Source organism: Poromitra crassiceps, assembly GCF_964638095.1.
Source record: "Poromitra crassiceps genome assembly, chromosome: 15".
Taxonomy (NCBI): domain Eukaryota; kingdom Metazoa; phylum Chordata; class Actinopteri; order Beryciformes; family Melamphaidae; genus Poromitra; species Poromitra crassiceps.
Window position 1 is genome coordinate 34,900,326 of NC_139634.1, and position 16,178 is coordinate 34,916,503.

At 42.1% G+C, this 16,178-nt stretch overlaps 1 protein-coding gene across 1 annotated transcript; it reads right to left on the reverse strand.

The window, feature by feature from the left end:
* Window positions 1–42: 42 nt before the first annotated feature.
* Window positions 43–15,813, reverse strand: LOC310789948 (uncharacterized protein). Its single transcript, XM_083651668.1, has 10 exons — window positions 15,776–15,813; window positions 15,609–15,689; window positions 15,427–15,462; window positions 11,520–11,639; window positions 8,794–8,904; window positions 7,047–7,315; window positions 5,952–6,020; window positions 4,646–4,838; window positions 4,246–4,399; window positions 43–2,509 (listed from the first exon to the last, which is right to left on the reverse strand). Exons 5-9 carry the CDS (start codon window positions 8,890–8,892, stop codon window positions 4,289–4,291), a joined length of 741 nt encoding a protein of 246 aa, XP_083507794.1. The 5' UTR covers window positions 8,893–8,904; window positions 11,520–11,639; window positions 15,427–15,462; window positions 15,609–15,689; window positions 15,776–15,813; the 3' UTR covers window positions 43–2,509; window positions 4,246–4,288.
* Between the last annotated feature and the right edge of the window lie 365 nt (window positions 15,814–16,178).

Sequence of the window (16,178 nt, forward strand, 5' to 3'; positions counted from 1 at the left end):
AAACTCAACACAATGGTTAAAAAACACAAATATGTGGCTCCATTGCAAAACAGTCAAACTACTGTAATAACATCCAAGAACATTTGCAAATATCAAGACATAGGGAATACAAACAAAGGCACCAAAGCACAAGCCCTGAATCTCAGAGATGGTAACCAGTTACTGTCTGATAGAAGCATAAAACTAAACAGAAATGACTCAATGCATCAGATATATTACCATTAAATAATACTAAAGCTACATTTTGCTGATCTAGAAATATTTGCCTACAGTATGAAGGATTCAATGTCCTGTCAATTTCAAGCTTCCAGATTTTAATTTCTTGATTTGAAGGTTTTGGTGTTCAGTATGATTTACTTAATTTATGCTGGTAGTCCCCTATACTAGCTCCACCATAGCTCTCTATAAGGATGAAGATTACTCTTCACAGCAAAACAATATCAGAATATGAGAGATGACAGTGGTCTAAAGTCACAGAGGATGTGTAGTCGTATTTATAGCAGGACAGTACAACATTTCCCCCAAATATTTGTGCAATTTCCATCACAAAATGATCAAAACATTTGACTTTCCAGACCTGTGTAGGAACATTGAGTATGACACTGAAACCTGGCGTGAATATTTGTCCCTGCATAAACTAGTCACAGTTGTAGCATTTTTGACAGTAATGTGGGCATGTCTGAAATAATACAATTACTAACAGATTCAAATGAAAAGTAACATTTTGATATCCATTCAAAAGGCCAACCACTGCAACCCACAGCAGTAGAAGATTGCAGCTGCATGCAACCTGCATGGCCTGTCCTGTCAGCCACTACTAACTGTGTTGCAAATCAACATGAGATGAGATCATTGAAGGCTAAGCATTGAGATAAAAAAAAGGCTTGTTTCTTTCCCTCCTGTTTACATACAGTTTGGATCTTATATAATAGTATTTCTGTAAAAAAATAGAATCTTCAATGTACATAACGTAAATCCACTAAATATATGTAAACATTTCTTTGAACAATGTAAACTAGAGTACCGGTAGTGTAGGACACAGCAGTATGCAGAACAGTCCCCTCTCCCCTACTGGGGAGGAAGTATAGAGAGGCAAAGTGAATGTCACTTCCTGCCTTACCATGTGTACCAGCGTCTGAAAAAATATGAATGGTGGTGGTGAACGGAGACAAACGTTACTTGTTTTTATCCCGTTTGAATTGTGCCATGGGGTACATGTGTCAATTAAAAGATAACTATGCATGTCAAGAAAGTCAGTTTGTCCTGAAACTGAAACATGAGGTTTAGTTTTGTCAGTTGACTACATCTCGTGTTGCACAATATACGTCACACCATCAACAACATGGACTGGCGGGAGAGAGACGTCACCTATGCGACTGGTTGTGTGTAGTCTTTCTGATGTATAACTTATAGTGCCACAGTATTACCACAAACTGACTTTCTTGACTTGCAAAGTTATCGGTTACATTGACAAACAGGATATGTGCACCCCGTGGCACAATTAATCTCAGTTCACCACAATTCATATTTTTTCAGACGCTGGTAAGCCAGGAAGTGACGTTCACTTTGGCTCTCTATTTATACTGTGAATGTGTGTCTGTGTAACTGAGTAGAACAACCCTATATCCAGTCAGGATGTTGGCCACAGCAACTGTCTTTCCATCTCTGCCACATGTCTCCGCATCACCAAGACAGAAGACGCACAACGCGGGTTGACCTGGGACAGCAGACCAAGACACAATGCGGGTTGACCTGGGACAGCAGACAGAAGACACACAACGCGGGTTGACCTGGGACAGCAGACAGAAGACACAACGCGGGTTGAACGCTGGGTCGACTGGAGATGATGCATCATGGGCACAGTTTGTTTGATTACAGCAGCTCCTTATAGATGTCTGTTATTCCCTCCTCATCACCTTCAATAAGTACTTTCATGCTGCTGGCTCACTCGCCTGGAGAAGGCTGTGTAGAGCTGGCCATGAGCAAACACTGGCTGAGGTAGGTAGATGTCAACTCGGTCATTCTCTTGCCCTTTGACCTTTGTTGATGGTAACTGAGAAAGCCAATCTGATTGGTAACTGCTGTCTGACAAAGGTGAAGGGAAGCTCATCATTTCTGTCATGGTGAGGAATTCCTGGCAGGAAGATCCTTTCACCTTGTTTGTCCCTACAGAAATCTCACATTCAACCACCTTGCAGGTCAGGGGCATGGTGGCAGAGTGGTAGCAGCGCTGACGCCTCACAGCTAGAAGGTCTTGGGACGCTGTGGGCACTGAGGGTGTCCCCCCCCCCCATGCATTCAGTGCCTACTGCCCAGGTGGGATACCTCGTCAAAAGGGCCTTTCTGTGTGGAGTTTGCATGTTCTCCCCTGGCGTTCCTCCATATAACATCGGTATGGACCCCCACTAAAAACCTCCAGAAGATCGTCATCTGACCAGTGATGACAACGTTTGAAGATAGTCCCCAGGCACTGTACCAAGAAAGCTGCCCACTGCTCCTCGACTGCCCACTGGAGGAAGATAAGAAAGATTAAGAGAGATAAGATTAAGCCGATAGGGTGATGTCACTTGAACAATTGTGATGTCATCAGTGATGACGTCATCAGTGATGAAACTAGCAATTCTGTTGTCACTTGAGCAATGACTGTTGACAGTCATGTAATATTGGCATAATCAATGACATCATCAGTGGGAAGCAGGGAAGGGAAGGGATGCTGATGATGTCACAATGGCTCTGTGTGTGAAGACCTTAAAGTCAAGGTGAACCCGTTCGTCATGTGCATCTGAGTCCGTTTCAGACTGAAAACAAATTGAGAGGCGGACCATATACGGTGTCGATTATTTGATTTGACAATTCTGAGGACTGGCTTTGGCATTGGCCAATCCTGGCGTGTTCCACCCCCAAATCGGGTGTGATTCAGCGTGTTGTCGTGCTACGCGAGTGGGATCTGCGGAGTACCAGGCAGCCAGGCTGCTTCGTGCGGAGCGAGCCGACAATCCGATGCATGGGTGCTGCCCGCCCGCCTGGAAACTCCGAGAGACGACCCCTGACAGCCAGGGAGGCTGTCAGGCTCAGAGGCGCGCGCCATTATCGTTATAAATGTAAATAATATTCCTGGAATGTGTGTTTTAACGAGCCAGTTACATTTCTTTGCATTCTTAGAGATTATAGTTTTTGTTTTTTTGTTCATGTTTCTAACAATTGGCCAAGTTAGTAGTTAGTTTATGGGATAGGAATTCTGCCAGATGACAGGCACTAGGCGCCATTTTCTCTTTCTTTTGGAAGAGAAAATGATCCTGAAATGAAGATTTGATTGACAGCTGCATGTCGTGATATGATTGATTGAAATGGGGTAGAAATTTGATAGTACTAGGTGACGTCAGCAAACTGTACATTACTGTTATCAATGAAATCTTGAAAAATGAACTTTTGATGTGAAAAAGAGTGAAAAACGAAAGAAATTACTTTTGTGATTTTGTTTGCATACATTATTAAATAGGTGCACTGCATACCCAGGTATTTGAACTAAAAGAAAAGAAAAGTCATTTTTGGGTTCAGCTCGACTTTAAAAATGCAAAATATCGTTGTAGTGCCCCCCGTGGGCGGATCTTTTGTTGTTTTTGCACCAGGTTCATTCCAGACCTCTGAAAAGTATTTTTGGAAATTTTAGAGGCGATCAGAGCAACGGTGCGCCTTGCAACTCCGGACAGACAGAAAGCGTATTAAGATTTAGTGATACAAGACTAGATATCACCTGTGGTTTTTGGTTATCTCACCACACTATAATTGGAGAGTGGATCGCTCGGCGGCGCAGCCCCCCCGGGAGAAATGCATGACTTCTTCCTGGTCTTAAAGGCTGTGTTACAGTAAAGTGATCAGGTTTTCTGAACTTATTAGCAGGTTCTCGCTGCGTAAAATGAGCAATGATTGCTTTTATCTGCTAATTATATCCATAATACTGTTAGTGATTGATGACTCACTACTCATTATTAATTCAAAACAAATATTGTGTGTGTCATTATCCCATGATACTGTCACATTATCGATGTTGAGTTATCAGTCTAAAAACGCATATTTGATTTTGTCAATATCGCCACAGTACATGCCAGTTCAACATAGATACACAGATGAGTCATAGCATCACACCTACAGAGAGAAAACAGCTTCTGCAAAACACAGGTTATTGTAGGTATTGTTGATATAGAAAATATCACAAGTAATATGCTACCATAGATACCTGCTCACCTGCAATCGTTTGCATGTACTCGACCCAACGGACGTCAGTCATCTAGTCCATCTGGTCCTTGGCCTCTTCTATGCCGACTTCTACCCCATCCATTGCTTCCACGTCCTCATATTCTACTGCTTCTTCGTCATCTGTCTCTTCATCCTCCTCGCACTGCAACAATTAGTCGATTGAAAGAAAATTAATCACCAATTATTTTTATAATAATCAATTAATGACAGTAAACTGATTATATTTGGGTTATGGACGGTTGGTCAGGACAAAAGAAGGCATCGGAGGATGTCATCTTGGGCTTTGGGGGGAAGTTATCAACATTTTTCACCATTTTATTGTCGAGTAGTCGAGAAAATAATGGACAGATTAATCGATCATGAAAATAATCATTAGTTGCAGCCCTACATCCTCGTCTTCGTCCTCTGTCTCCTCTTCTCTGGACCATGCCTCCTCTTCCTCAGACTTTATTGCTTGCCGTTCCCCTGGCACGACCACATCTACTTCAGCCACTGCAGCGGACCCATTCTCTTCAATCAGTTGCTGTGCTTTGTTTGGGCAGATCCTTCTCATCAAATGCAGTGCTCTCGACTTGGAAGTTCTAACATGTAAAAAAATAAAAATAAAATATTCAATGAAAAATTCAGCCTCGTAAGTCACTGATGCAAATAAAAGAAGCTACTCAAAGTTGGTGCGAGTACAAACTATAGCTATGTTCATTTGTTTATGATCATTATGTTTTCTTACATGTGATTGACATTAAATAGTCGGGAGTCTGGAGATTATGACAAACGCGCTCATGTGTTTAGAGGGAGCGCTGAAGATCAACCTCGCCCCACTCAGGACTCAGGAGCCACATTGACAAAAAATACTTTTGCAAGAGCTACAATCCAAAAGCGGACGGTTCAGTTTGAGTCTCGCTGCAGCTCTTCAGCTCTCCACCTTTCAGAAAGTCGGTACTGGACTGTGGCTGCTATTATTTTGTGATGTTGTTGCAAATGGGACCGTTTGATTTGTGAAATAGAAAAGAGCACACTGTAGCTCCCGTTTGCAGATTTATTTACCCGTGTGATGTTTCGAGCTTCACACTCTTCTTCAGACATAAAATATACAGAGACAGACGCCATCTTAACCCATTGATACCTGATGCAGCATTTGCGTGTATATCCCTCATTTGTGTGTGTATCCCTTTAAGACCGCGGTTCGCGTCTTAAAGGGATACACACACAAATGCTGCATCAGGTATCAATGGGTTAAATAACACATTAACGAGGGCCCCGGCACTGGATCACCAAATGGATTGGAAATTGGAAACCCTAAATGTTCTGGTTGCACCTGTGTTACTTCCTGCCTTTTACAGTATACACAAAATGGGTGAATTGGGAGTGAAGTGAAAAAGATTAATTTTAGGTTCATGCTAAGCTAATTTTGCACTTGTCTTGCGCACCTGCAAACAGAGCGTAACACCTGAGATTAATTCTGCTGAGAGATTTGTATTTATTTATTTATTTATTTATTTATTTATCTATCTATCTATCTATTTATTTTTTAAGTATGACTTAAAAGAGCCACAACTACCCATAAAGGAGCGGCATGTGGCTCTAGAACCTCGGGTTGAATATCACTGTATTAAAGAAAGATACAGTACATCGTGGGCAGCTAAGATAACAGTCTGCCAGCCATGACAGCACCCACGGCATAAAGTCACACTCACCGGACAGAGATAGGAAGAGCAGAGGGGTTTGGTCTCCAAGGTGTGGAATTTGTCAGATCATACTCATAGCTGCAAGAAGACACAGATATACACATTTACGTCCCATGATATACACATTCATATCACATTTACATCCCATGATTGCACATGGGAGCGCGGATTTGGGTTCAGCAGGATAATCGTCACAAACATGAATAACTTTTGGAACATGAATGCGTTTTTTTACTGATTTTACTGATTTTTAGAAAACGCTTCAAAATGCATAACAGATTATCCTGCTGAACCCAAATTCGCGCTCGCATAAACTTTTGTTAACCACATTTGTTATTTGATGCATTTAAAGTCCCTGGAAACCAAAATCCACAAAAACCTTCTAACTATTAAATTTAGGGTCTTATGTGAGTAATTGTGTGCCTCAGAAATTAATTGACATTACTTTCAACCCTAACCCCAAAAATCGACACTTTTCTACAAGGTCTGGATTTCCATGTCCTCATTGAAGAGAGCGGTGCTAAAATGCATGATCTTTTCACGTCTTAAGACACGCGCACACACAGACACACACACAGTAGTGCAGCAGCAGAGATCTCTTCCTCTCTGTGAAATGTGGTCTGTGCTATGCGCCGACGCCGCCGAGCAACGCGCGAACACACACACACACACACTCCATCTCTTTTTCCTTCTCTCCCTCTCTCTCCGTTAACGGAGAGAGAGGTCTCCTCCGACCAGGTCTCCTCCTACGAGAGAGGAGACCTGCTGCAGACGGGACACGCCCACACAGTCCGCGGGGGAAAATACACTCTAAAATCAAATTGATTCTCATGACTTTTGCCATGACTGTCAAACCTAAATTTATATACTTTGCGACGTTCATCATCGTTCAAATTTGGCTGGTGGCTTATTAACATAGGTTCCTGTGATGTGATGAACTCAAAATGCTAAATAATAAAAAAATATTTCTGGTTTCCAGGGACTTTAAGTGAAATCCCCATTCTAAAACCCCATAGACTTTTCGCCTGATGAACCAACATGGCGGCAATTTCTGGTTAAGCCTACAGAAAAGCCAAGCCATCCGAGTTGGTAAATGTCACTCACCAATCCAAAAGAAAGAACGCCAAGTCGCTGTCACTTGTGGCCCCCGTCCTTTCCCTTAGAGCTCTCCAAGGTCCTAATGCAAGTCCTAAATTGAGCCGTGTTTTGCCTCGTTCTTGATCGGCTAATAGTTTGGCCAAACTGCGTGGCCTTTTTGGCTTGGTGGCACTTGCATCAGTTTGGCTCGCTTGCGCCGTCGATTCCGCCATTGAGAAAATGCGCTCAGCATTGCTTGCCAGGCATCCTGGCATGTTCGCATCAGCAAATGTGGTCTGCAACAAAGATGAGATGTCACAGTCAGAACTCGGATGTGATGCATACCAACTGTCAAACAAAGCAAAACAAGTTGCACCCGTTACACCCGGGTGTTATAGTGTAAATAGCCTATGTGGCGTTTGATTACGCATTATGCTCGCATCCAGTTTAAGTCCATGCAGACCAGGAGGAAGGTTTTTGAGCTCAGGCTAGGCTACAGCAGTCAATTGAGTTCAATTTAATTTCTTGTAAATGCTTTATTCATATTTAATTGCATTGTTCATATTTGCCTGCTTAAGCACAGTGGCCATGGTGTTTAACACATTGAGTGCCACAGCGCTTCAGTAAAATTGTCTGGAGCCTGTGCCAGATTCACTTCCATTCAGTTGAAAACAGCTATATAATTTTTTCTATTAGGGCTATATGGACAGGGCTGGACTCTAATGAAACATTGGACACTCCTGCTTCTTTCAAAGAAGAAATTTTGTTTCTAGACAGTTCCATTATGAAATGACAGCCTCTGAAAGAAGAGCACTTTCAAGGGTTTTCTGCTGTCTTTTTTTACTTTTCAAGATAAAGTCACTTTTATGAATACTTTTTGCACTCTAATTTCAAGCACATTCACTGACTCTAGCTAATATTTTCTGATGTAGTGACATGGTGTAGTTCTGTGCAGCCTGCGTGCCCCACCCCCCTCTCCCCCCCTCTCCCCCCCTGAGCTGCAAACTCCTCCCCACACGCACACAGTCTATTTTCGCAGCCTCCGTTTTTGCCCCGGGCGGATCCCAGCGCGACAAGGAAATGCCAAACGGGACTGAAGGAAAAGGTTTGGCTGTTCGGCGTCGGGTGCTGCCTTTCTGGCAGGGAATCGTGTGGAGAAACTATATGCAGACAGATAGACAGAGGCAGAGGAGCTCAGTTGTGGGCGCGGATCGCAGCCAACTGTCAGCTGCAGACAGAGCAATCTATATGGCTCTGGCTGCAGCATGCATCGGTGTCTCTTTGATCACGGCTTTCTCCTGCACAAAGTAAAGGAACTGAGCGCCAAGGTTTTAGGGTGGCGCAGCTCCCGTGTAGATTTTTAAGGTGGCGCCGTGTGATCCCTTGAAGGGATTCATGCTCACTGGCTGGGTACGACCTTAAACAGCAGAATTATGGAATAATATGAATTATGATTTTAGGACGTCCACAGACGTCCTTGGCACTTCTCGTTACTTTTTTTTAGGACGTCCACAGACGTCCTTGGCACTCAATGTGTTAAGTGCCCCTTCAAACACTTGATGAAGGTCTAATCGACCAAAACGTTTGTTCGTCCAGAAATAAAAAATATTTCTCCAGAGAAGGGAGACGGTGTGCGGGAGTTTTCTGTTCTACTGATTATCATAAAATAAAATAAAATAATTAATCCGTCATAGAATATGACGTAATTTTTACGGTCCTGCCCGTCAAAATGATGGAAAATAGAGAAAGTCTAAGTAAGGAAAAAAGCTGATACCGTCAGAAGGTTTTGACAGCCCTCCAGGCCGATGTCACTTAGAATAGTCTTCTGGGTTTTTCGGATCTTGCCAAGATTTCCAACTGGAGCCTGATACATTTCCTTAGATGCCTAGCAAACATTACAAGAAGAGTACCTTGTTGTCAAGTTAGGGAGCATCAAGTTTTAAGAATTTCTAAGTGGACCACTGATAGAATTATTCTAAAACTATTAAAAAATACTATAAAAAAAATACAAATTTGTGGTGTAATCGGTGGATGCAGTTATAATGACAACTCTTCATAAGCCCAGACTTAGGATCCAAAGTTAGCACCAGCCAAATGCTGGTAAAATATGCTGAATTCTCCTACTAAATCCAATCTCAGAACCTCTCTATTAAGTCACTAGTCTTCACACATTACACACTACACCTCACACTGCCTGTTAAACACCTTGCCATCTTTTATTTTATTTGCTTTTATCTCTTTTTTGTGGTTCTTCTCCCTTGTTCTTATTTATATTATGTTTTTGCTGTAACTGTTTAAATTTTATTTAATTTCTGAGCTAAGCGACCTCGCATAAGCCCTCTGGGGTTTCTGTCTCTTACCTGCACAATGTTTGCTTTGCTATACTTGTTGTATGATGTATCTGTCTTTCTTTTTGTTTTGCTGTGTGCAAATAAATAAATAAAAGTAATAGCAAGGAATTGGATAAATGGATAGTGAGAGTGGTCAAATGACATACTCGGATTGTTTGTTGCTGCTGTCCTGCCAGCATCTGAGTGGGCCTGATGCCCGGGTCAAACCCCTGGCCTCCTCTCCGTTTCCATCATCATAGATATACAGGGTTCGTACAGCTTAACAGTAACATTCAAGCACTTTGCTAAGCACCTTTCAGAGTTCTGAGAGCAGATGGTCGCCCTCATGACGCGGAGTGGAGCAGAGCAGAGCTGAACAGAAAAACACCCTTTTTCATTTCGGAGCCCATGTCAGTCAATCCAGCTCCGTCTGGTCCACTCCATGTCTTGTGTGAGATGCCAGGAGAAAATAAATACGACGATGGGATCATTTCATTTCAGGTAGGTGTAGATCAGGGGTGGCCAAACTTTTTTGGTTGTGGGCCACATACAGAAAAATATAAGGAGTCGCGGGCCAAACAATATTAAGCGCGTCAGTTTTCGCAGCAAAAAAATTGGACCAGACCCTTGTGCCATCAAAATTTTTATTTCTACCTAAATAAATATGGGTATTTCTGTATGTTATCAAATTTTCTTTTCCTGTGCCAACAGGTTAAGACAGAGATAATTTAACATAACATTAGTATTAAACATTAATTCAGTATTTTTTTTTATTTTTTATAAATAGACCAGGTCAGGGTGCCCAAGTATAACCCATTTTCAATGGTTTTAAATTGAAAAAACGAAATGGGGGAATCCGTTTTTTTGTTGTTGTTTTTCAGTTTCTTTTTCTTAATGTTTTTGTTTTTCCGTTTTTTCCCCCGCTTTCGTTTTCCGTTTTAAACTTTGAAACAGAAAAACGTTTTTAGCAAAAAAAAAAAAAAAAAAAAAAAATTAGGGGTTTGGCCACCCCTGAAACAGCATATTGTTCAAAATCAAGACATATCAGGTGAAGTAAACATCAAAAGATGCTCCGCTACAAGCAGAAACTGCAGGACCACCGCGAGGACAACACACAGCAGCCCCTGCCCGCAGCAAAGCACCCCCGACGTTCACTTCACATCAAAGATCCCTTGCCACAAGCAGAAACCGCAGGAGCCACGACATGCCGCCCCCACGGCGGTATTCCTTGGTGAGAGTGGCCAGAGCACTCACACCGTTGGAAACCCTTCTACATCCTCAGCAGGTATCTCAGGGTCACCAGCGTTTCGCCCCTCAGCCTGTACGCCTCGCCTGAGTGGGGCTGCGAAGATTAATCTTCGCCTGTAGAAGGGCTCCAACTGCGAGCTCTAGTCAGCCACACCCATCTTGCACCCCCTCTTCTTGTGCTCTGAGCAGGTTGAGCAAAGAGGTCCAGGGCACTGTGGTTTGACTCCTGACCCCGGTCCTCCGCCGACTAACAAGCAGTACTAATAAACTCAAGAGATAAATCTCTGGGTAGTATCAGGTGCTTTGCGTTGCTGCAGCTGCTCTTTGCACTTGGTCTTGTACTTGTAGCTAGCTTGTGCAGTGCCTCGGGGTGCCAGCCCTAACACTGTTGCGTGCCGTCTTCCCGAGCGGTCATCCGTTCTTTCACTGATGTCCGTGAAAGAATTATATTCAAATTCAAGCATATTCCTAATCCTAACCTTGAAAAGATGACAGTTAAAATCAAGCATTTTCCAAACTTTAAAGACTATGTCCGAACCCTGGAAATACTGATAATATCAGTATATGGGTGGAATGTTGATCGTGCTCAATTCACCTACTGAACATTCCAACCATCAGTGGCACTTTGAAATGCTGGTGGTAACCACAAAAAACAATGGGGGAAGGGCTCCCTACCTGGCCAAAAATAACGTGTTTGTGGCTTGTTCGTGCCCTTTGAATTCTGTGCACTACTATAGCACTAATAAATATTTTTTTGCTTTCAATGAGCTACATACTTCTATTTTTATTTTTTTTTACATTTAAATGTTAATGTCATCATGACCAAACAAAAAAGTCAAAAATATCACACCATATTTTTAAATTAGAGCTCAAGGCAAAGTTTCTATTTGCGTTAGTTTCTAACATTATAGCCAAGTCTTACCTCTGGAACGAGCCCACCTTGGCCGCGGGCTGCGGCAGCAACAGGTCCTGTTTCTGTCCCACTTGGCACAGCTATGGCAGGCCACTTCCAACTAGAGCTATTGGCAGTTAGTTCTTCAAACTACCATGACAGAGTAAAAATAACAATGATCAGCATTTGCCACGTTACTTGCAAGACATCTCGGTAGAGCAGACACAATAACAACGGTTGCACATACAAGTACACATTTTATAGCGTTGAAGGAAAATGATGATTTGCCATCTTCCAAATAGTAAGACGAGGGTTCCCACTCTTTTCCAGTGATCATTTTCCAGAACATTTTCAGTGATGACCTAGCTGGTATGACAGACAGGGATCGCGCCATACACCTCTCTGTGGAAGTCGATTTAAAAGACTATGGCTATAACTTATCCATGACATCATATTTTGCTTACTTAGAAATTATGACAAATTGATCATACAATAATGCAAACACCTGCAGATGTGTAGGGCGATGGAATTTATACTTTTAAGGTGGGATGTGTTCTTGTGTAAACCTAATAAAAACTACCAGAGTTACCAGCCAGAAGTCCCTAATATTTACATTTGAATGATACTGTAACAAACATTGTCATCCAACCTGCAGGTGGCATGATGTGATGTGACTTTGGGGTGCGTTCGCAACATTTCCACAATCTACTACTCTGCATAAACTGCAATTTGAACATTAATATGATCCTGAACTAGGGTTGCACGGTATACCGGTATTAGTATGGTACCGCGGTTCCCTGCCGTTAAAAAGGATACTATACCACGTTAATTTAGTACCGATACTTAAAAAAATGTCATGGGTTGCGTCAGTGTGCGACCGTGGTGTTTGTTAGCGGAGGAGAGAGACACAGCGGCATTACAGTTGAGAGCCTGTCTCCCACCTCACGTGAAGGCAACACAGCCTTGCCTTGAACCAATGGTGACTCGTGAAAAGTGAAAAAAAGCTCTCTCTGACTCTGTCTGCTTCATGTGGGGGCGTGTCGACTTTCCTCTTCCCTCTCTGCTCGCTCTCTGGCCACAGTCCTCACTGCAGCACCCCGACACACAGGACAGACGCAGCGAAAATGGCAGCGGCTTCTTCTAGTCTTGCAAGCCGACCAACGCTTGTAGAAAAAGCAGATGCACGAAGCGAAATATGGAAATATTTTGCTTACGTTGCCGACAGCGAAGGCAAGCCCGTGGACACCTCCAAACCAGTGTGTAAAAGGTGCTTCAACGTGACGCAAGCGAAAGGATCAAACACATCGAACCTGGCTAAACATCTTGCCGACAGGCACCCCGACCTGTTCAAAGAGTTTAAAGACCGACGGGTTAGCGAACGTGAACGATAAACATACATGCCCTCAAATAAGTCCAACGAGTATTGTGTGACAAGCGAACTTGTTTCACTGAAAAAGTTCGCTTGTCACAATAGCCTACTCGTTTACAGTGAAACACGAGGCAATGTGCTGGAGCACAGATCTCTGCCAAGGAGAAAGTCATGACATGTAACGTTTAGGGGAGGGGACATCAGATGACTGCATACCATGTACAATATTTAATAACACTATGGTCCTCAATGCCAGTGTTATTAAAGCTTTTACATGGTAAGCAGTCATCTGATCTCACCTATCCTAATATTTACAATAATCCCAATTATTAATGATATACGAATTCATTGTAAAAACACCTAGCCTACACGTATGGGGGGGGGGGGGGGGGCTGGGAATACACCACATAATAAGCCTACATTTCAATAGCCTACATTTATGTGTGAAAATAATATATATTACTAGATTAACCATAAATCAGGCACTTCATGTTAATGAAGCTTAGGAGCTGCAAGTACAGAGTACTTTTTTTGGATAAAACAAATAGCTATAATAGTGTAGCAGCTGTGTGAAAATATATTTTATTTATATTATTTATAAGTTTAAACGGTTGACATTCCTTTAAAATATGTTTACAGGAGAGATTATGTTAATTTTACACTAGATAATAAAAGTTCTAGCATGTTCAGCGCCACACGTGGTGGCAGTAGCCTACTACCAGCATGTAGTAAAATGACTACATGGCTGTGCATTACCTTGTTAAATCAATAAAATAAGTTTTAAGTTCCATGTTTTGTCCCCTCTATTTATTCCAATACTTTTCCTGATGTTTTAGTTTTTTGCCGTGGTATCGTTTCAGTATCGGTATCGAGATACTTAGGCAGGTATCGGTATCGAACTCATAATTTTGGTATCGTGACATCCCTATCCTGAACATAACTTGGCCCTTTCAGATGGCAATGCTATACATTTTGGGTAGCTTTGATAGATAGCTAAAAGAAAATAGGAAAGAAAATAACCTTTTTTCATCTACCCAAAATAAATAGGAAAAAACTAGGCTGGGCCTAATTGACAGTTGTCCATCGAGTGACCATAATAATGATCTTGATGCATGGGGCACATAGTGCTGGATATTATAACGTTGTTAGCTGTAAACAAACCTGTAATATTGGCTAATACTTTCATGATCGTTTGTATATTTATTATTATTATTATTATTAATTTTTGTTTTCATGTTTTTATTGTGTCTAGCAAGACACATTCTCTGTAAAGCCCTTTGAGACGTACTAGTGAATTAGGGCTGTAAGTCACGTTTACTAAACATGACTTGTGCAAAAACGAGACAGGGACACGCACATCCAAACTGGGCCACACTGGGCCAGGGTGCTCGATCAAAAAGGTTAATGTACAGTGAAAAAGAACGATCCGCACACCAAAGGAGCTCCCGTTGGGTTTTTTTAATTTGCAAATCAGCGTGACGTTTCGGGCCACACCGGCCCTTCCTCAGACGTTTTCTGAGGTGGCAGAGAGACGCCGTCTTAAATACCCGTATCAATACATCACATGACAGATCACCAGGTGTTCAGCAATTAACAATTAGAAAATAAGTTATGTAAAAATGTACACACATAGTAAAGTATTATAGACACAAATGTACTGATTCTAAAAGAATATATATATAAACAAGCAGGACAACTATAGTTGCCCCCCAGAAGGGAGTAGTTTGTGGGCTCTGGTTTACAGTAAGTATAGTCAAGTGGGGGGCAACTATAGTTGTCCTGCCTTGTTTATATATATATTATTTTAGAATCTGTACATTTGTGTCTATAATAGCGGGTATGCACACCCACACACGCCCCCTCAATCAGGAATGAGTGTCAAAATGAGTGTCAATTTCCTCCCTGAGCAGCAGGTGTCAGTTATCTAGGCTGATTACTGCATTCAAGCTCAGTCTTGCTGTGACTCAGTGGTCGTGACCCCACAGTGACTTCTGCCTCTGTGACATCACATGCATACCCTCTATACTTTACTATGTGTGTAAATTTTTTTACATAACTTATTTTCTAATTGTTAATTGCTGAACACCTGGTGATCTGTCATGTGATGTATTGATACGGGTATTTAAGACGGCGTCTCTCTGCCACTTCAGAAAGCGTCTGAGGAAGGGCCGGTGTGGCCCGAAACGTCACGCTGATTTGCAAATAAAAAAAAAACAACGGGAGCTCCTTTGGTGTGCGGATCGTTCTTTTTCACATAATAAACATGACTTGACATACAATTGTTCTTGTTTCTCAGTCAATACAGATTGACTGTTGACTAATAAATATCCATCTCACTCGTTTCCTGCAGTTGAAAAACAAACACGACACTGTTTTTTTACCCACTCACGAGTGTTTGAGTGGCTGTTGTTCACCTCACTTATCAAAGATGTTGTGAATATATATTTCTATAAGCTCTACTGTTGCATGTTACTTTGCTCTGGATAACTGCCAACTAAATGACAGAAATGTAATGAGTTAAGAAATTCCATTATAGTACAGGATTATAGATCGGTCACATGTACTCACAGGAATGATTAGACTTGTGGATGACGATGCACTGTCCTGCAAATGAGAGAAGGATTTAAAAATATATATTCTTGCATTCACCACACAGTATACATGAACCCAACTAACTGACAGGAATGTAATGTAAGAGTTGATAACTTGTAGTATTGTACAGGATTATTAGATCAGTTACATATACTCACAGGAGGAAAGACTATACTACTTGTTTGTGTAGCACACGTCACCGTCCTTGTGGATGAGGAAGCACGACTACTAGCAGTGACCTGCAAATGAGATAGATGGATTTCAAATCTTGATGCATTCATCACACAGTAGAAGACATTGCATGATAATAGATGAATTAGCCTACAGATCGTTTTGTCCAACAGAGTGGTAGTGCATGGTACTTTTCAGATCTTGAGGGCTTTGTGCATGGCCCTGTCTGCACAGGACTAATCAGTTGTAAAGTGAGTGGGAAGCCCTCAGCAGCATGGTAGCTGGAATCACCCTCCACTTCTGGATCCAGTTGGACATCACTCACCTCACCCTAAATAACAGAACATTGATCACAAAGTATTACTCTTAACTATTTGTAAGGTCAGTCTGGAGTTACTTCCGCGTTGTTGCTACGCAACGCAACGGATACGAGGCTCGCTCTCTTATGGGTTACGCCCACTCACGCCAAACTCAATCCAAAAACCTGTCCGTTTTACTGTTGTCTGCGCCCGACTGCCATCACTTACCACGTCCGCTCTCACTGTGATGCCTACTAA

Coding starts and splice junctions, on each gene's coding strand:
- LOC310789948 (XM_083651668.1), bottom strand. CDS start 8,892: ATGTATCAGGCTCCAGTTGGAAATCTTGGCAAGATCCGAAAAACCCAG. Junction 6,021..7,046: donor GCGTTCTTTCTTTTGGATTG/GTGAGTGACATT, acceptor GTCTTCTTGCAG/CTATGAGTATGATCTGACAA. Junction 4,400..4,645: donor CAGAGGACGAAGACGAGGAT/GTAGGGCTGCAA, acceptor TAATTGTTGCAG/TGCGAGGAGGATGAAGAGAC.